Here is a 22,528-nt window from a genome sequence, read left to right on the forward strand (position 1 = left end):
TTTAATAAGATTCAAAGACACGATTACAGAGTTTTTTAATTGGTATTGCACCAAACTAGTATTAGGTCCATTTCGATATACGTTGGTATGAATAGTAATTAAAAAAGAAAGAAGGCAAAATAAATTATGGAAGTTGATGAAGTAAGGAGTACAAATATGTAACAATAGAATCAGTAATAATATTATTTTGTTTGAAATAGTTATTGAAAATAAGCAAAATATCTCTACAAACTATAGAAATTGTAGTTAGTGTTATTGCTGTTAGTTACGCCTAGAGCACATACACTTCTATATTACAACTACACTCACCAATGAATTTATGTGCTTTAGACCATCTTTCAACAGCTGTAGGCAGCAGGGAGTGGCCAAAGCGATACGCGGCAGCAGCAAACGCGTCGATCACATCGGTGTTCACGTCGGAATCGTAACCGTCCCAATAACCCTACAATGTGTTTTATACTCATTTAATCAATGTAAATTGCTATTAGATACTATATATATTACTTTATTTCTTACTTGTTATTTGCATTATAATTTTAGTAAATGTTACCTCTTTCTGAAGTACCAGACCAAACTTCTCCATGACATCTTTACCTAGCAAAATAGGCAAGAATTCATTGTAAGTGATGTGCTGTATTTCAGCAATGTTGATACGCCGTGCCTCTTGGAACAGCGTCTCGTCGTCCCAGTGGGGGTTGACTTCGGCCAAACCACGAGCAACGCGGTTGTGTTCTCTAGCCATGAGTGTATGCATCACAGTTAGAACCAACTGTTCGTTTACTCGGATTTCACCTGGAATTGACACCAGAGGAAGAGTTTATATATATATATATATATATATATATATATATATATATATATATATATATATAACTTCATTAATTAAGATAGTGTTATTACTTGTATTATGATTTAGATCTCTTGTTACAATGGATTTGCTAATATTTTATTTCTTTTTTATTTAAGATCAATATCGTTATTGTTATAAGGCTTTTACAACGAAGGTCAGATAATGTACAACAGTCTTTACTGAAAAAAGTATTTCAATTTTTATCTAGTACGTATACTAGAAATAGATTTTCCATTTATATTATTATAAAAAAAAATTTTAAATGTTTATTAATATTATTTAAAAAAAATATTTTTACTAACCAGCTTCAAAGCAGTACATATTCTTGTTTGGTCGAGTGCATCCTTCATCTGGAATGTCGAGTTTCAGTGGCAGCAAGTCCTTCAGTCCATACTCTTTGAAAACTGGGTTCATACGGAGAAGACCACCGAAGCCTGTACGTAGTTTTCTGAAATCACAATGTTCTTTTAATAACAGACCCAAAATATTCACTAAATTTTATTGCTATGTACCTATGTAGTAGATCTAAAGTACTTTATTATCGTTAAACACAACTATTTCATGCTAAGTATTATAACGTTTAATTTCCATTATATTCTAAGACAGCATAAGATCAAACAGGACTACATACAAAAAATTAATATTTATATCGAAGATACACTTTCAGAATAAAGGTGAGATTGTGATTGAATAAAGCTAAGATGCAGACGCTGAAGGTGTTAGTTATATAGCCGAGAAATGACCTTAATTTTATGAGAAGGGCTAATCGGACCGCAACTTCAATAATATTAATATGTTACCAATATGTGTGGGTGTAAATAATTTTAATTAAAAGAATCATCAATATCAGCACAAAATTGTCGCTGTTATCGCAAACAAAAATGATACAGTTAAATTTTAAATAGTACCTTTTACTGTATTTTACAGACAAAGTTTGTATGGAATTTGCGACTGAATGTTTAAATTTCTCTATAGTGATGTTTTATTTGTTAGAATAGGGTTTTCATTTTAATTTAAATGTACTATATTTAATCAGGCATATAATTTGAAAAGACAGCAAAGTAGATCTTACCCACTTGCGTTCTTTGTGATGTGTGATTCAGGATTAATTAATGTAATACATTACCTAGCGAATTTCTCTGTTACACCATATACTGTGTTTCCATCAAGTACTCCAGTTAGCGTGTTGAAGGGAACTCTCGATCCTACAAATAAAAAAAAAAATTACATAATTCTTGCATTATAATCTATAGTCGTTAACATTATCTTATCCGTATTATATTCTCATGATTGTTTTTTCTCGGAGTTGGAAAAAAGAACCAAACACCAAATGGCAGCATATATTTTAATTTTTCGTTACTTGGTTTTAGCTAGGTAATTAGAATTATGTTAAATGGAGCCCAAATCAGGTTTTTTTTTATAGAATTGATATCTTTTCTGGTGTTCTCTTTGTGTTTAATAATAATGTTTGGAGAAAATTGCTGAATCGGATATTTAATGAAATTTGACAATGGCGTAAATATTGGCCAACTTAAAACTGGGACCTGTTTTAAAAAAATTGGTTGAGGAAATCATGAGATACAGTTTGACCTATTCATTGTATGAAGTAATGTAAGTAGAGTGTTCGTGTTTACGAAAAATCCCTCAGATGATGTTTTTTTTATTGGGTGAAAATGGTATGGTAACTCCACCTGCGTATCCATCGGGATACGCTAGCGGAGCACCAGTGAAGGGTGATAGATGAGAACGAAAACAGGCCAGTTTGCCCATCATGATGAATTCATCAGGAATTAACCATGATAGTTTCCAGGGAGAACCGCGAGGAGGTCGACCTGGTTGAGTATATTGCTAGCAATGGAATTCTCAGTCTCCATTGCTAACAATCCCTTTACCCCCAACCTCAGATGGTGTTAGTGTCAAGTAATCGTCTTGTGATTTTAAAATTTCAGTTAATTTCGATTAAGTACCTTGCAGACATTGCAGATACATTTGCTTTAAGTAACTGTATCTGCAACGTCTGCAAGGTAATTAATCGAATAAGTTTATAGTTAATAAATTGTAAACAATCATTCTTAAGTTTGGTATAGACATCTATATGGGCTGGATAACCTTCAAAGTAACATAAATAATTAATATAAGTTTATTACCACAAGTTTATCTTCCATTACGTTTGGTATACGATATTTCATCACTGCACCTGTATTTTAGCAGATATGTTTTTAAGAGTATTTTAAAATAAAGGCAGGTAATGGTATTAGGTACGTGTTTAAAAAGTAATTAGTAGTTGCGGTATAAAATTAAACAAACATTTTTGATGTTACTAAAATCACGCGTAATTATATTTTTTACATTATCTACATTAAGTAAATATTATTAGCAAAAATATATTTTTTTATGTATCAATTTTCACTTGGATACATTTTTATAAAGAAATTAACGATAGAAAATTACGGACTTATCATCACCGAATAAACAGTCAGTTAATGAATGGATATTTTTTGAATTTCAATATTATCAGAATGAGAATTAAATTTCTCCCACATGTTGAATATGAGAGAAATGCATGAATTAATTTATATGTGTTTAACAGAAGTGGCGACCAGTGTCGACGAATGTTTTGCACTAGATTGCGCAAGCTGGGAACTGCGCACGTAACCGTCGCGGTTCACTTTCCCTCTCTTTAGAAGATGGTTCAAAGGTCGAGGGCCGGCTATTCTGTGACCGGATTATATTATGTTATACGGAAATCGTGTTCATATGTCAATCATTCTATATTTGATACTAGTTAAATCACGCAGCTTTGCTCGCTTGAATTAGGATATAAGTATTTTATGTCTTAATTTCGTTAGGTCTGTCTATGTGTATATTCTAAATTTTATTCAAATACATTTAGTGTGATTGAATAATAAATATCCAACATCTCTACAAATTTTTCAATTTAAATATTATTAGTACGATTTTTAATTTAATTGTTATTATTAGATAATTGTTTTTTTTCATTATTTACTAATATGATTAATTGATCACTTATTCGATTACTAATTTCTAATGTAAAGTTTTTTTTTATATAGATTCAGTACAGGCAAACTTTTCGGTATAGGTAGATACGAATTTCGATTCCGACGCGAGTGAATAAAAATTAGCCGGTGATTATTTTATGTCAAAAATAATAATTATTAATACATCAAAAAATTAATAAAGTTGAGTAAACAGAACACAAGGTGTACATTATCGAAGTCTCATGTATCAGTAGATTCGAATTATGTATAAAATGTCGTAAAGCAACCGCAAAGTGTTCGGCTGCGGTTGCTTAACTATCCACATGACGTCTGTTGACAGGTCGACTCACAGTACGTGATTGAATTTCATTATTTCAGAATTTAAAATTAAGTGAAAAGGTGGTTTTATTTTATAACAATTTTAGTGGTTAAGTCAGAATTTTGCGATCAATATTTGTTTCAATAGCATTAATGAAGATCGAGTTTTTTATACCGACTTCTAGTAACCTACATAATAGACAGACAGAAATGATAAAAGAACCACTGGTGTCCCTTTTTGTTTAAAATATTTTAGTTAGTTTATGTAAAAATGAAAGAGTTACTGTGTTACTTGTAATGAAGATTGTTTCTCAATGAGAAAACAATTATTACACAAAAGATAGGATACTTGAAAAACATTTTAAATAGGTATTTATGTACAAACTCAACGTGATGGTGTTGAAATCTGCTTAATAAAAGTTTCAACACTGAAGAACAAATACTAGGTTGGTATACGTATAGCATCGTATTTTGTATTTGATTTTTTTTTATTATTTCTTATGTAAGTAAAAAAAGATTTCTCGAAATTATCACGGGAATTGGAGAGAATACCTTTGCCTTTTATATTTTCGTAACTGTAATCTCAGATGGGGTAATGAAAAGTATTTATCGGGAGTGAATGTAGCTCTTGACATGCATCACACATTAATGCGGACTACCAGTTGCATTGATAGCAATATATCCTGTCAAGTCGACCTCCACGTGCACCCCCCACCCCTGGAAACTATCACCATTCACTGGTGCCCCGCTGGCGCATACCGTTAGCGTAGGCAAGGTTACTATTCCATTACCATGTATATTATGAATAAAAATTCGGGATAATGTAAATATTTCTGAGAGTATTTAAATCGTCGTAACTAGGATTAATTCTTCACAAAGAGTAAGTAAAAATTTAAAAATTAATACAATTTTTTTTTTTGTATTAGTCAAATTTGAACTCCTAATCATTGCGATTTTACAAATCAGGATAAAAGGTACATAAATCACTGCACTATACAATTTTTTAAATAGCTAAATAAGAGTACTTTATAATTTTATTTGGTAGTTATTGGAACTTACCCAATCTGCATCCTGGGCGCGGTGAAGGGAAACCTCTCACGAAGTCAATGCATTTCACTCCGAACAAACGGTAGAAGTAGTCATCATCAGGTACTCGGATTTCATTGCAGTATGGATGTTTTAAATGTGGGGGTCGCTTGCAGCATTCTTCGGGATCATTCCGGTTAACGGGATCTGCGAGTAGGATAATAAAAATTACAAATAAGTGCTACTGAACACATTTTATTTATTTATATATTACACAGCGTCATCTAATTTCAAATTAAGCAAAGCAAGGAGATTGAATATGGTACCATCGAAAGGTGAGGCAGTGCATTAAACAGCTACAGCACCAAGGTCATAGAAGTATTAAAATCCTGTAGTTCATTCAGTGATTCACATTGATTTTAAAATAGCTGACACAAACATGGCTTTAAAATCGATCGTGTGTATATATAATATAATACATACACTAGGACAAAGTATAAGTATTTTAAATAGTATTATATAGTTGAGATAATGAAATTTATTCAAGACATCAACACAAACAAAGAGTATTCAAAATATTTAGCAACGTTGCTCAGTAGTCCACGACGTTGTCAGATAATGTACAACATGATAGATCCGCATTGCTATCCTCCATGTACAATATATTGTTTGTTAGTGGATTTATTCATGAAATTAATGTTGCGTTATCGAGTTTGTCCATTAGAAATATCTTGGTGAATATATAACCGCATATATAAAATTAATTTGACCACACTTTTTGCTTATTCGCAACTTGATGTTATTTATACTTGCAATTAGAAAGTAAAGTATGAAAGTGAATAGTAATTAAAAGTAATGAGTTACAAGTTTTGGATTTCCTATGCGTAATTGTAATAGTAGTTAGTATAAAATAATAACTACATGTAGTATCAAAGTATAAAATTTAATGTTATTAAAAATTTATATATATATATATATATATATTAAGATACTAAAAATAATACAATAATATAATACATATAATATATAATACTATAACTCAACTATTTACATCTATATACAATAAATTCATTTAAACTTTGGTTATAGCTTACCAAGCGGTGTGCCAGTAAGTGTGTAATCGTGATCCATAAACTGGCCCCAGGCGATGACCATCACGGTACCAGCGTGATCATGGAAGCCTTCATCAGGGTGCATGGTGCGCGAGACCACCCTCGAGAGTGGGAGGTCGCGACCAGTGTGCGAGATACGCGGAGCATTGATGCCGTCAGAAAATAGTGGGCCGATCAATCTGATAACATTTCAAAATTATTCAATTATTTTTTTTTATTTCGTTATTTTAAATTCTCTCATAAAAGGGCATATAGTGTTTTTACTATTACTTATCCACGGAGGGAGAAAGAACAGGGGTTCAATAATAATGAATCTTTCATTTTACTCCTATTTCGTTCAATTAATAATTAAAAAAAAAAACATTAACTACAAAAATACATGCTTTTTTTGGATACTTAGAATGGCAAACTAGCTGATGGCTTGTTTGATGGACACTGGACACCCTAAAACATACTATGATGCTTATGGTACTCCAAGTGCATCATAGTGTACTCTATGTTGCTGTTCCTGAGAACTAAGATTTGTTTCCAGCTATGTAAGCACAGCTGCCTCATGGTAGAAACATGGAACAGACAGAGGTACTAATGCATCAACTTTTGTACAACGTCTCTCTCAGGTACATATAAATATTATACTTTAAAAGTTATTATTTAAAATTTCATGGGTAAATGTCATGACATTTATGACTTACCTCTGGAAGGGCGCCATAGTTGCACCCCAAGTTGGATGTTGAAGGTTAGTGCAAAGTCCATCGAATCTTCTGTATTTACCAGCTCTGCATTCGACGTGTGAGAATACTGGGGGGCATACTTCTCGGATAAGTGTTCGTGAAGTGTCGATCAGGGGTAGGCCTTTTTCGATTTCTTCGTAAGTTAATCCGTATCTGTAGAAAACAGTACTTTTAGTAAACCATCTTCTGACATTTGTAATCGGTATATACGTTTGTAAATGTGATGATTTATCAATCATTCAAACAAAACTATTTAATCAATGTTAATTTTTAATAATTTATTTATGTACAAATATATGTACATGATATATATCAACATTTAAATAAAAAATCGGGAGAGATTAATCCATATGTATGCAATCAGCATTAAATAATACTTTATTGGTAAATATAAATAATATTAGTTACAATTTGATAATGAATTTAAAAATGCCAAGGTTTATTATTATTATATGTTGTAGACGTAATGCATTATATTTATTACTCGATATTTACTTATAACACTTATTACTCTACTACATAAGGACTGCATTAGTGAGTGATATTTGGATTATTTATGAACAAGTTCAAAATAGTATAGTTTATATACATACATATACATATATTTTTATTTTTTAGATGATTCATTTATAATTGATATGCTTTATTTTATATATAGTTTTAAAATATTCACTAAAGGTATTTCTTGCGGCTTCGTCCGCGTGGGGTTTGTTGTTTCTTGTTCTCGTGAGAATTTGTAAGTTTTTTTAAGAAGTCTAAAAGATTATGATTGTACCACCTCACGCCTTTATTTATTAAACTCATCTATAAACATTTTTATTTAAAATTTGACAAATAAGATATCATTGAATTGATGTTTACGTACAAATAAATAATAAAGGCAAACTTGCTGATTACAATACAAACATAATAATAATAGAATTACAATAATTTTTATATCTTTTTATAATAGATATACATCATATATATACATATATATACAATATCTTTTTTTATATCTTTGATGCTTAAACAATATATCACTCATATTTGATATTTACGTTTATCTTTTTTATATTATAAGGATTTAATTATTATTATGATTATTAGTCTATTTTATTTATATTGCTGTGTTTAAATTGATTCTTACCCATTTTTTCTCTCATATTTTAGTCTTATTACTTTTCTGTATAAAATAATCGTCTTTATCACTGCTGTTGCCTCTTTAATATGCTTTTATGTAACTAGTTGTATTTGTATAATTTGGGTATTCATTTTGTTTTGTGCTTTGATAGAAATTAAGACTACCCTTCTTCTAAAACGGTCACTATGTATTTGATCTATATTTCTTTTTTTTTTTATTTTTTTTTTTTAGTTTCATTTTTGGTCACAACAGAATATCAGTGTTTTGCTCATAAACAAAAAGTAGTTGTGGCCAAACTGTGGCAAAATGAAGAAAAAAAAAAAATTATTATGCATTCTGATTTTGTTTTTGGTTTTTTTTTTTTTTTTTTTAATCTTTTGTACATGTATCTTTTTTATCTTTTTTCACATTGCTTTTGTGTCTTTTGTTTGTGTGCTGTAAGTTATGCAAATAAATTATCTATCTATCTAATTATCTATCATATACCTTTATTTGATACATAAATTTAGAGCTATAAAATAATCGCTTTATCACCGTATTAGACAATACGTGACTTTGTTTTAAGAGCTTAACGGTCACGAGATTTCGTTCATAGTTTCGAAATAATTTCAGTGCATAAACAGTAGTAAACAGTTAAAAAGGCGCTTGACCAATGAAGATACCATTTTTAGGCCATGAAAAGAATAGAAGAGGGTTAATAACGTTCTGCTTAGTTATGCAAGAATAGTTTTGAAAGCGTCGACTGAATGCAAAGCACTTGTAGCTTATCTTAATTATTATATAACAGCATTCTTAATCACTTTACCCATAACCCTACAAAAGCATTATTTTATGAGTCAATCGATGCATTCAAATGAGAATTTTATGTTAATATAAATGAAATTTAGAAAAGTATACTTCTCACCACGTGTCGTGTAGGTTTTTTATTGCGCAAGTAATAATTTTATTACCAAGCAGGTAGGTATATATTCGTACTTCAAAGTTGCCATTACAGTATTATTACGTAGTCGTTTGTAGAGCAAGTTACTTGAGATTACCTAGTGACTTTTGATCTTTACATGATTTGACGTTTGGTTTTTTTATTTAATCTCACTAAAAGTTACATAACTAGTTAGTACTTACCTATGGTCCGAGAGTTATTTAATTTATAGGAAAATATCGGTGGAAAACTGAGATATTATGTTAATTTGATTGATGCATATAAATTTTTGTTCCGTCTTAAAAAGACGAGTTTATGAAATATGTGTGAGATGAATTGTGAAAATGGACCAAAGTGAGAGATGGTTAGAAACCGTTAGCGCTTAATAATCTTGTTTATTTTGTAAGGGACCCGTTGTGAAACGTTACTATAGATAGAAAATATACAAATTAATATTTTATAATGTAATGTCAATGATTTACAATGTGCAAATAATTATGTATTGCTTGTTTAGACGCCCGTATCATTGACATTATACAGAAGCCGTACCGTATGTCATGTTATAATACAACAATATGTATCAATATCAGTATCAGTGTAGTCGCGACCTAGATATGTCAATCATGTAAAGACAAGTAAAATTGAATTCTATGCGGTGACCTTCGCGATGATATGCAACGATAAGCGCGTTACCTACGTGAAATAAATTATTTGAATATAGTTCAAGTTATGATAGACTTACCTAATATAATTATATGACGAACATTAACCTTGAGCAGTTTGGCATTTGCAATTTATGTAGAATATTGTATGTATCCAATTGCATAGTTATAATAATGTAATGTAATTAGTCATTAATATAGAACAAATTGTTAGGAAATACAAAGACTAAAAGTATAATCAGTGAAATAATATATTTCCGAAAAAAAATGTGAGAAATTTATCACAAATATATAATAGTCCTGCATGTGATAAAAAGTGGTAACTATCATGACTCTTATGGGACTAACGTAGTATGTTTTAATCTATTTTTAAATATATGCCGTGACCCACACGCCCTTCACTATTTAGCTGGCATACGTTACACATAATCTTCATTTAAATTCTCCATCTGTTAAGATCATTTATCTTTTATTTAATCGTTACGCCTAATGGCTTTGTCTTTTCAATATGCTTCATACATAGTAATTTATGTTTTTGAATAGGTAGGTATATTGAATAGACGAGGAACTAAACCACTACATTAAACGCAGTAGTTACTTCATGACATGTTTCCGGCTGTCGGTTTCTGAGTCACTGACACTGATTCAGAAACTAGTACTTCAGTTACGCTAATGAGTGGACGGAGATGACATTTACGTATTCCGTTCACTTAAAAAGGTCAGTGCACAGCCTGTAAACGACGGATACCAGATTTTAAGATCAAGGGCTCTTGTACACCATGTGCAAAAAATTAATTAAGTATATATTTAGCATTTATTGTATAAAAACTTAGAGAGAAACTTAAAATTACTTGTTAATAATATGATGTTAAAAATAATATTAATTAAAATCATACACTTAAATCTATATTTGGATTAAAGTTGGGAAATTCTCTATGTCTGATCAAAGTAAAAAAAGTTGACATTATGTTATGATTTTAGTAAGAAAGAATTAAAGTAAATTGAGTACTCGAGCACTAAGTAGAATTTGCGTATCAATCTGGCAATCGCCAGACCATGTTCGTGTACGACAGTGAAAGAATAATTTCTTTTAAAGTGTAAATGTAAATTGAGAGAGGATATGATATGTTGGATTGTGCATGTGCAATTATATATACATATATATATATATATATATATATATATATATATATATATATATATATATATATATATATATATACAAATTTTGTGAAATTATAAGGTGCAGGTGCTAGGGGAGACATTATGATAATTATCATTATAATAATATTATTATTGTTTTGGTTTTGTCTATTAATCTATTTATACTCAATTCTTGTAGTGTAGTGTAGTGTGTAGTAGTGTGTATTAGAGAGCACCACTCGGTTCTCTATCCTCAAAAGTCTCCATCTTTACATACATTTCTTGCTTCATGCACTTTCTAGAATTCAGTTGCGGAGAATTTTGTTTGTCTCTTGAATAGAATATGGTATATGATCATATTCTATGTGATTAAAATAGCTTACTATCTTTCCTCTTGTGTCTACATCAATTCACTTTCGTATTGTATATCTGTTATGATTTTAATTAGTATAACACATAAATCATAAAATTATACTTTTGACCTTACTTTTTTTTACAACACGGGGCAAACGAGCATGCGGCTCACCTGATGGTTAGTGACTACCGCCGCTCATGATCACTCACAACACCAAAGGCATTGCAGGTGTGCTGCCGGCCTTTTACTAAGTATTAAGTTGAAAATTAGGCCTTTGATTTTCTCATCTATTCATATTAAATAAGTTACTTGCTCTTCTGTATATATTGTGGTTTGTATAATAGTAATATTGTATATTAGCAGCTCATACTATTTGTATCTCTATATAAATAGTGCCTACTGATGTGTTACTAAAGTGTTAAACAACTAACATAACGTAATCTTATCTTAAATTAATCGAAATAGTGCATATCGAACTAGACTATAATCGCTGTTATTATTCTATAATGGTAACCGTTTGCAACCTGTCACATTCACTGCGTGATGCTCATTCATGTTTAGTTTTCCGCGTCGTGAGTGGTTCATTGTCCGTGAATAAATTAAGAAGACAAAAGAACTTGGCTTCGTGTGATCAGATGACCAGCCAGCCTTGGGAGCCTTTCTAACTGATCAACCATTGTTAATCTGTTCATATCAACCCAAAAGGATAATGAGAACACGCCGCGTTATGCAAGGTCGGATATAGAGCGAAGTTTAATAAAAGTTTATTGTTCAACTGAATGTCATTGGGTTATGTTTGCTTTAACATCGATGCAATCTTATCACCATGCAGAGCGTTCATATTGCATTTTATTACTCAACATCTGCAATATGTATCTATTTTAAATTATGTATCTGTTGGTAAGTAAATAAGTAATGTAGATACCTACCTAATAGCTTGATATAATTATTCTGTATCTAATTAGAAAATTTTAATTAAGATTAAATTCGTGTATAATTAATAGTACACCTATTGCAAGATACAAACAGCTATGTGGTTAAAATGTAAGTAGGTTTATATTTTAACAAAACATTTTTGTGTTTCGTCATACAATACTTGTAATTTCGTGTAACACGTCACATATTAACAACCGTACATGAAATTCTTTTTTTAATAAAAATTTTAATAAAAGGGTCCAGGGTCTATAAATTTAGTATTATAGACTTATAGATAAAGTAGCTCAAGAAGTCGTTCAACATGCGATATCTATTCATTTATTGGAGATTTAGACTCTTTCTTTCGAACTAAATCGTTACTGTGACAGCGAATCGTGAAAGCGAATGGTATTAAGTACATACTAATATTCAGTTAATGGAATTTTCTATGAATATGGTAGAAATATTACAGTATTACTGCAATATCGTCCAGGTTGCTTAGTGGACCTTCACTTTTTTAAATTTAGAATAAATATATATAAATATGGAAAGTAATGAAGTCGGTAATTATTTATTAATTCTAATTCAAGAGTTTCAATTTATTTTGCAGACAATAATAATACCAGTAAATGTATTAGTTTCTAAACAAAAGATAATTGACTCACATCCGTGCTAAGTTGATCGAGATATCCAATAAGAGTTCGCCGACACTTGCAAAGTCTTCAGCTTTCCAATCGCCTTTTGGTTGAGCCACCACTGTAAAAAACACAAGCATTTTAATTAGGAATAACAAGTTCGTATATATTTATAATACTAATGCAATCATAAGCGAAATACTAACCAATTCGGTTTCTAGCTTCCAAGTAAGCTTGGTTGACTGCTTCATAGGTGATACACGTATGTTGTCCTTCATAGCCACTGAAACAAAAAAAAAATTAAATATAAATTCAACGAAATTTTTAACTTCATATAAATTTAGTATCAATACGTTAAATCTAGAAGTTGGTAAAGATGGTTGGTAAAGATTGGTAAATAAAAAAGAATGATTAATAATTGATATAGAGGTAGCTATATTTTTCAAATATCTATGATACTTGTTATTTTAAATCCACGCAAGCAAAGATATGGGTTATAGCTAGTATATTAACACCTCACAGTTCGCACCAAGGCAAAATATTTAGGTCGTGACTGTGAGTAACATTAGGGCAATTGACCTCACGGCCTACATCGTTTTATTATCTTAGGCTAAAGGTTCATGAGTGACAAACATATCTATATTATATACACACCTCAGAATAATGTGAAGGTTTATTAATTATTAACTGGTGTCTGCAATTTTGTAAGCACTCATCCATCCATTTCAGAGACGCATAGTTAGTATGTTTTCTGTTCAATCCTTACTAATGTAATAAATGTGAAAGTGAGTTTGCTTGTTTCTTATCTCTAGCAACTTAACAGCTACATTTACCCCATTACTTACAATTGCTCAATAAAATAGTAAACTGCATTGTAATAACAATAGTTTTTACACGCGACATGGTTCGCGTGACCGGGAGAAGTTCACCAACCTGGATAAAAGGTACGTGTATACCAAATTTTATAGTGATTGGTGAATCATTATAAAATTTAGTATGCATGTACTACCAGAGCAAACATATCCCGGTTTATATTACTATAGAACAGATTATAGTTTGATTTTGATGTGAATATAAATTTTGCCACACTTTGCCACAAGTTTTGCCACACTTGTTTGGAATGTGTCTACTTTCTTCCCTAAAAATAAGGTAGACATTTCGTACTTATTTATATTGAAAAATAAACAAAGAGAAATTGTTTACTGTTCGACTACATACTACGTGTTTAATATATGGCTATACTTAGAATATAAGTAAGATTACTCAATTTTAATATCACACTCGTCAGTACGATCACTTTTAATTTTAAATGATCAATAAACGATACTGTTTAGTGAAGGAATTCTATTCAAAAGCATTATTTGAGATTCAAATAGTATTTATACTCATAGTTAAAGTCAATGCAAAGGCCCTGAGCTTAGGCCATCTTTTGGCCGTAACTTTGACCTTAACCAAGATTACACCATTCAATTTAAAATATGTTTTTGATTTGTATTCATGGTACAATCTATTAGAAGAGATCAATGTCAAGGTCAGATTATCCTGTGATCGTAATTTTGACCAGTAAATATAACAAGCAACTATTTCTTTCAATTGTATTTTCATAGTTCATTTTTCCGTTTTATTAATATTCAATGCAATTAATATCTTTTTAGAAAAAAATTCAATCTTGACGAAAGATTTTGATAACTTAATAAATAAATCAGTTATTTCTATATATAGCGATATAAATAAAAGCCTTAGAATTTATAGATAAAGTGTCTCCAAATAAATGCTTCGAGAAAAGCGGGACAACATTTTCATACAATGTTGCGTGATAAATAGTTATAAATGATTTCTTTATAACTTCTATATTTATTTTGGCTTATAATTTCTGCATCTTTTTAATGCATAAACACTCATTTTATTTATTAAATAATACTTCAAGATACGAGTACATTGTATGCGTACGTATGTAGAACACTAATAAAAAAAAACGAGTCAGCTAATTTTATAATTAGCTTACAAAAAGTTGACCCGTTTTTAAGACTCAAGACTCTATCTATGTAATCTAAGGTAAAAGCCTACTGATTAAAAAAAAAAAACAATGTATGAGTACGTTGTTTATATAAATTTTATATTATCAATAATATAAAAATGAAACGCTGAATATGTTGCTAAGCGTAAATCTTGAGAGCAGCTGAACCGATGTCACTAATTATTTTTTTAGAATATTCCTTGAAGTACGAGGATGGTTCTTATGGAGAGAAAAAATTTAAAAATTGCCTGAAAAAGACTAAAAATAACACTTTTCTATGCTCCCATACAAATGATTCGTAATAATACTTAAAAGTCAATTTGAACTTTAATACCATACCCTAAAGTTCAAGTGTTAGTATTCCGGGAAGGCAAAATAATTGAGTGATGTGGCACGGCGTGTTTTATAATTTTTATTTTTTGACATAATGTAATTGTCGACTTATTAACTATCTTTTTTTTTATCTAACTAGCTGACCCAGCGTCCTGAATAGTAGAATAAGTATTAAAAAAACTAAAAAATTAAAGAATCGTCTGTTAGGCGATACAAAGTTAGCGGGGTCAGCCAGTTTCATATATTTAATTTTGGTCACTAATTTCCTATTTCAAATCGACAAATTCTAATCTATATGTAGAGAGATTGAAACCAGAAGAATAAAAGTTTATTAACTTAACTCGGAATTAAAGGCATATAAATTATATCTTTAATCCGGATATATAAATTCACGTTTCTATTTTACGTAAATGAGGGGGAAAGGCCAAGTCGAAGAGATTTATTATTATTCTGTACGTAATTATATTTCTAGTACAGTAGTACTAGAGGGCTTTAGGAAAATTATATAACATGAACGGTAAGTACGATAAAAATCATTAAGTATATCTATCTATACCTAATTTGCTTTTTACGGAGCAAGTACAGCTAATTGTCTGTCAATTGTATAATAGATGAATTATCGCGAGAAATTAGCGTATGTTTTATAATTTAGTGGACAAATCTTAAAAATCTGTAAACCAAAGTTGTTATGTGTCGAATATTATCTTGTAATTCAGTGGTTCATACAATCATCAGTTGTGTCATATAGATTACCGAATAAGTCTAGTTCCCACCGGTGCCGGATGCAGGAACATTCTCTCATAACATTATTTGTGCGTCTTCAGCTAGTATATCGAAACACGGAAACAATCTTAATTAATGAATGATTAATTATCGCTGATTTATTCACATTTCACAGCTGTGTTGGGTAGAATGTAAATTTCTGTACACATATATCTACGTACGAGCATTATGTTAATTAATTTGCGAATAATGAAATTTAATGTTACTCCACGTTAATTACAATAAAATGTAATTATGTTAATCCAATTCCATGTTTCTTTAGAACGCGTTTAGTAGTAAACATTTTAAAAAAATCGTAATTTTAGTTGAATGAAGTATATATAGCAAAGAAAAGTTGCAATTATACACTTTTGAAAAACGTGAACGTAGTATACATAATATGTACGATGACACTTACTGGTCAATTGATGTATTGAAATAAATAACAGCAGGTACGTACAGAGACGTACGACGTAGTGGACTGAGTTAATTAACCAGGTTTGACCACATCAATATTTCTAGAAAGTAGTAGATAGCACAGAATAACACTTTACTATCTGTGTTAACGAAATTGACTTTTGCTAATTTATTTTAGTACTTGAAATTATACATACATGTAAGGTAGAATATGAAATATATGTATTATTTTTTGCTTTATCTTCGATGTAGTTTTAATTGATATAAATTGTACCAGAGTATTAGTAGTGCACATTATTATATGACAGCAAGATGCGGCCGTGACAACCACGCGTGAGTTTCTTATTAAACAACGATAGAGGGTCGCACCGTTATTTCGAATATTTCTAAACGAGTCCATGGAACTCAATACCGTGAATGGTCAATATAAATATGAAATCGCATTGATTTATGAGTCTTTATGAATAAGTTAAAATGCATAGTTCATATAATGAAATTGAACACAATTAAAGTAGCGCCAAGTAAAGAAGTCATTAGGTACATTAAAACAGTAAAATTTACACTTAAAGTAGCAGCAGTGGCTTAGTTATAACTTCATTAAACCTTTGATCTATGTTAGTTGTTTAAAATGATGACGTGCTAGAACTTTATCGAATGGAATAGAACAGCTGTCGACGATTACGTATACCACTAATATAAAAGTCAAATGACTAGTCGATGTACAGATATTTTTTAGGATTCCGTACTAAAAAAATACAAGAGGAACCCTTATGTTAGAACTTTTTTTATTGGCATCTTTTAGGAATTTTTAATGCAAATGCACATTTGAGATTTGGAATATTTTCAATTATAAATTATTTACTTAACATGTTATGTTTAAAAATTTGGGACGTCTTAAATTTCCTGTGAAAAATTGCGATTCCAATCACATTCGCCACAAACGTAAAAAGTCTTCTATTTTATTATAGTAGGTGATAAATTTATTGAGTGGGACATGTTCGGAACGTAACCTGAATGTTATAACTAAATAAAATATCAAAAACATACTGTTTATAGTTTTATGTTAATAGTTTTACATCATATCCCTTTTGTACCTGAGAGTTTCTCAATGTGTCTCCATCTTGTGAGACTTTTTAATTTTTCATTGGAATTCCCGCTGAAACTTGCATTTATGTAAGTTATTATGTAATTAAAACAACTTGTACAATACAAATATTTTATGAGAATTAGCATATTATTTTGATTGCCAACATAAAATGGTCTAACTTGATAGTACTAGATTACGAGTGCGGTTCAAAAAGCGTTGGTTAGATACTCTGACTTGCAAGTTAATACCTTGTTTAAGATAGATGGACAAGATGAGGTAATATAGAAGTGGAAGAAATACAGGAAACCTAATCCTGTATCCGGGATTAAAGCTAGACCAAAGAATACACATAATTCCAAGTTCGAAATTTTAACACCTAATTTCTCATACCAGATGTAAAGTGAAACAGAATCGCTTATTGATTTAAAATAAAGAACATCCTAGAAGGAAAGATAAAGAGCAAAAGGGAAGAGGAAAACCAAGAAACACTAGACAAAGCAAAGACTAGGTGTCATATCGAGAGATGAAGAATATAGTTTGGGATAGAGCTGGATGGAGGAGAATGTATGAAATAACTATTCTGGCAAGAGGAAACTCTTAAGTTAAAAAATATATATCAAAGCTTTAAATTGAAGTAAAATATTTAATTTTATAAACGCTGTTAATGCATAATAGTTTAATACTGATACTGGTGTAGTGTATCATAATAATGATCTAGCGAAAGGATTTTTGAAAGTGAACGTGTATTCCTCGATGCCGCCATTGCTTAACTCGATGCGTGCTCAGAGATGAAAGCAATTGTTGATACCACAGTATTACAACATATTTGGGGTCACTTTATAATCTACTACCATTAGGGAATAAAGTTTCGGAGAACAGATAAAATAATGCCAACGTAATATTACGATAGCATTATTTTATTGTAATCAGGATGAGAGATTATTCATTTTCTAAATTTGCGGTATTAAGACATAAATAATTAGTAGGCAATAAATAAGATAATTAAATATCATTAGACAAGTTGGTTGATATGTAAGTCCTGGTATAAAATAGGCTACACTTCATTTCCCGTGGGTGTCATAAGAGGCGACTTATGTTCGAGGGATGGACAGCAGAGTCTTTCTTAAAACATTACTAAGGCCTGACTGTAGTTGCCAATGCACCTGCCAAGCGTGGCAACTACTGGCAAACCTCCCCAAATAATCTATGGGAGAGCCTTATGTTCAGCAATGGACGGATAATGACTGAGGTGGTGATGATGAGACTTATGTCCAGCAATGGACGGAATGTCTGGAAGAGATTGCTTAGCGATAAGGCCGCCTTTTGTATCACTTCTTATTAATATTTACTATATTTGTTATTTCTCTGTTTACTTGGTGCAATAAAGTATAAAAGAAATAAATAAATAAATAATGATTGAGGTTGGCTAATTGGATTATATAAATATATTTATGTGCACTCCATACAAGCTACACACTCCATGTGGTATATATTGTGGCTCTTTCATTTTAAATATTTCATTTAAATTTTTTATGAACAATAAAAGATTAAAGGTTGGTCACTAATCGACTTTCACGAGAATACAATTTTAGTATCATAAATGTCAATATTTACGTAGTGTTTGATTTTTGTAGTCTTGTGCAGAATATGCTTGAGGTAGCCCTGTTTCTTCACTAATTTTTATTATGTAATAATAAATTTATGCAATATACATTAAAACAGGTTGTCAAAAGTAATAATATTTTTTTGTTATTATTATTTTTTATTATTATTTGTGGTACACAGGTTTCATGTTGAAGGATGTTTGATATTATTTATAAAGAAAACATATTTAAATTGTACAGCAATCGTTTAATCTTGATGAATATCTAATGAAGTTGCACAATTTAATAAGACAAACATATTAGATTTTTAATGTATGGAATGTCTATAAGACGGTCACCTACTATTGCTACCTACTTAGTTGTACTCGTATACTAGTGGATTGTAACGGAAAACTTGTAACTATTTGACAGACTATATATAATTATTTTTGGCAACACCTTTCTGTTCGTTCACTATCAATACGGTAAATAACATACGGTATTAAATTCAAATAGTATTTCCTGGCATGTGCTCTCTATAAATAGTAACAAAGGTAAGTTAACACTTCTCGGTAATTAATAGAGACGACCATGTCGGTAAGTGTGAAGTGTGCCGCGGAAGTGTGTCAAGTTTGCAGCGGTATGGTGGCTAGGCAAAGTCGCGCCGGCGCAGCGCGGCGCAGGCGTCTGTGACGCAACGGTGACTGTGTGAAAGACGTCGATCCCAATACTCCCGCGCACTCGACCGGTTGACATTGGACGTTTACTAGGGTTACCACACTTAAGACGTATCAAAATTCACTAACTTCTTAGTTATAGTAAATTATAAGTACTAAAATAATAATAGCTTATTTATGGTCATTAAGTTTATGCTCCAATGTTTTATAGCCATGCTGACAATTTTATGTTTTTTATAGTAGAAGTAATTATTTTAATTCTATTTAGAATTACCTATATTTTAGGTTTCTAAAAATAAGCCTTTAAAATAAAAAAAAGTTGTAAAATTTGCTAAAGTATTTAATGTAAAAAATAATACGTCAAATCAATTTACTATAAAAAAAACTCCTTTTTTTAAATTAATAAAAGAAAAAATAAAAATCAGTGCTTTTAACTCTGCTCGTTTAATGCAAAATATTTCTTTGCCTATTTATAATATTATGTAAATTAGTAAATTTTAAAATATCTTATTGTAAAGTTAACAGGCTAAAATAAGGTAATCACGTTTTGTTAATTCTACATTTAACAAAACGTGATTACCCTAGTTGTAACGGACCATAAGGTCTCGCGAATGAAATGAAACGGGCCGCATATCCGTGGCGTGTCTTAAAGTTAGGGCCCATCGCTAAAGTACGCTGCTATTGTTCTGTTATGTTCCAGCTGTATGTCTGATATTTTATAAGAAATAAAGAATCTACAATATTAGTTTTACACCTATCTATGTAAAAGTCACATAATCATAAAATATTGGATGTGAATAAAAACATACTTTTGTTAAAAACAATTTCATCAATATTATCATTTTTAAGATTATTAGGTTTAGCACTTATTAAACGCATATCATATTTTTTTTTCTGTTTCCGTTCTTTTAATCATCGTATAAGTTTAGTACTATTAAAATTATAATATTGGGTATCTGGGTTGCATATTTCAGGTTGTTTATATGCCAATGTTTGTATAAACTTGACCACGTTCAAATATATGTTTAAATACCTAATAAGTTGACGTTAGCAAACATTCGCAGTGTGAATATATGCTGAATTAATTTAAGATCCATCTAGCGTCTGTGAGGAATGTTTGACTCAATACAAGCGTTTATAAATGCAAAATTGAAAAAGTTATAAAAGAAAATAATATATGGAAGGAATATAAAGTTATGATGACTGTAGTATATGGTTGTGTGGAGGGTTTGTAGTAACTTCTAAAGAAACTATATATGCCGTGTGTGCCCCGGCATAGAATGGGTCACCCCTACGTTTCCTGTGGGTGTCGTTAAAGGCGACTAAGAGAGGGCGAGGTATGGGCAGCAGCGTTCCAGTTAAAACATCTCTAGAAGCCTAACTGCAGTTGCCAACATGCCTGCCAAGCATGGCAACTACTAGAAAACTCTCCTTATGGAGAAGGCTTTTGTTCAGCAGTGGACAGTTAACGGCTAAAATAATAATAATAAAAGAAATTATATACAATTTTTAAAAAATGTTCATATATGGGAAAAGATCATTTAAACGGCTGCTAATAAGGTTTCGATTTACATATTCATTAGTCGAATATGCATCAAATGTTTATCGAGTTCTAAATTTCATGCCTAAAGTAATGTTTGCATTAGATTTAGAGTTTATGTATTCACTTGTTTACTCACATTTTATGTATTATAATACATATACTCACGAGGGATACGTAAACCAGACCAATCACTAATACAGAAGAAACATTTTAGTATTCGGAACTAAACAGCAGTGGACATTTAACGGCTGATACAATACGAATTTTCTGGTATTTACATTTATAGGTAGCAAATACAACGTTAAGTGTGCTCTCTTCTTTGTTATATAAAAATCTCGATGTTCGTTCACGCTAATCTCCGAAACCGCTTAACCAGTTTTAATGAAATTTCATAAATATGTATTGTTTGCTTCAACTTTAAAGGTAGGATAGTTGATATTACAATAAAAAATGGACTCGGTTGATAATAAAACAATGGTTGTCTGTACAAGTTATTCATAACTAGTAAAATAAAATATAACATTTATGTCCATTTGGATTAATTAGAGTATTGCTTTACGGTGGTATAGGTTGGTAATGGTACTCACAAGTTGCCCTTGAGCAGGTTGAGGCTGTAGTCGTAGGCGGATGTGCGGCCCGGTCCGCTCAGGTATAGAGCGCAGTCGTTATCATCGCCGGCGGCTGAGAGTGGAGTCAATGACGTTGCGTATGCGCAACACAGCGCTATGAGTAGCGCTCTGAAACAACAATACATAAATAAATATAGTTTAATGTGCAAAATTATCTTTTTTTGTATTTAACTTAGAATGGTAAACAAGCTGACGGCCCACCTGATGGAAAGTGGTAACCGTCACCTATAGACATGGGCAGTACCATGGACAATAATTCATACAGTGACCGTTGACAATCAAATATAAAATAATAAATAGTCGTATGTTTATTTGGCACCATTGTCATATAGATATGGTAAAAATATTGTTGTGATGTACATATACTTAATTGTACTATTATATTAAATGGATATGATGATCGCACGTTTTAATCTAGGTCAATACATTGGCGTTAGTTTTCGTAAACATTCCAAAATAACTGACGGCTACGCATTTTTAGGAGTGGTAGGTGGAACATCAGCTTTCGAATACTGTACTTATAAAGGCAATGTAGTTAATAAATTATTTTATATATTATGTAAAAATAAAGTTAATTGTTTAAATATGGCAAATTATTGGAAAATAAACAAACGAAAATATGAATTAAAAACTATAATAGCCTTTATAATAATATTATATAGGTACTCGTATTATAAATGTAAAAATTTGTC

The 22,528-nt window shown here is 30.8% G+C and overlaps 1 protein-coding gene across 1 annotated transcript in view; it reads right to left on the reverse strand.

Moving 5' to 3' along the window:
• Nucleotides 1-22,528, reverse strand: part of LOC113519060 (peroxidase) — a 38,689-nt gene that overhangs the window by 3,494 nt on the left and 12,667 nt on the right. The window contains exons 2-11 of the mRNA XM_052892609.1: nucleotides 21,795-21,944; nucleotides 12,995-13,071; nucleotides 12,819-12,909; nucleotides 6,998-7,189; nucleotides 6,288-6,484; nucleotides 5,227-5,400; nucleotides 1,977-2,055; nucleotides 1,153-1,298; nucleotides 551-792; nucleotides 310-442 (exon numbers count right to left, since the gene is read on the reverse strand). Coding sequence (XP_052748569.1) covers nucleotides 310-442; nucleotides 551-792; nucleotides 1,153-1,298; nucleotides 1,977-2,055; nucleotides 5,227-5,400; nucleotides 6,288-6,484; nucleotides 6,998-7,189; nucleotides 12,819-12,909; nucleotides 12,995-13,071; nucleotides 21,795-21,944 — 1,481 coding nt within the window. The remainder of the gene's footprint in view (nucleotides 1-309; nucleotides 443-550; nucleotides 793-1,152; nucleotides 1,299-1,976; nucleotides 2,056-5,226; nucleotides 5,401-6,287; nucleotides 6,485-6,997; nucleotides 7,190-12,818; nucleotides 12,910-12,994; nucleotides 13,072-21,794; nucleotides 21,945-22,528) is intronic.

Source organism: Galleria mellonella, unplaced genomic scaffold (genome assembly GCF_026898425.1).
Source record: "Galleria mellonella isolate WM207_F2 unplaced genomic scaffold, CSIRO_AGI_GalMel_v1 utg159, whole genome shotgun sequence".
NCBI lineage: Eukaryota > Metazoa > Arthropoda > Insecta > Lepidoptera > Pyralidae > Galleria > Galleria mellonella.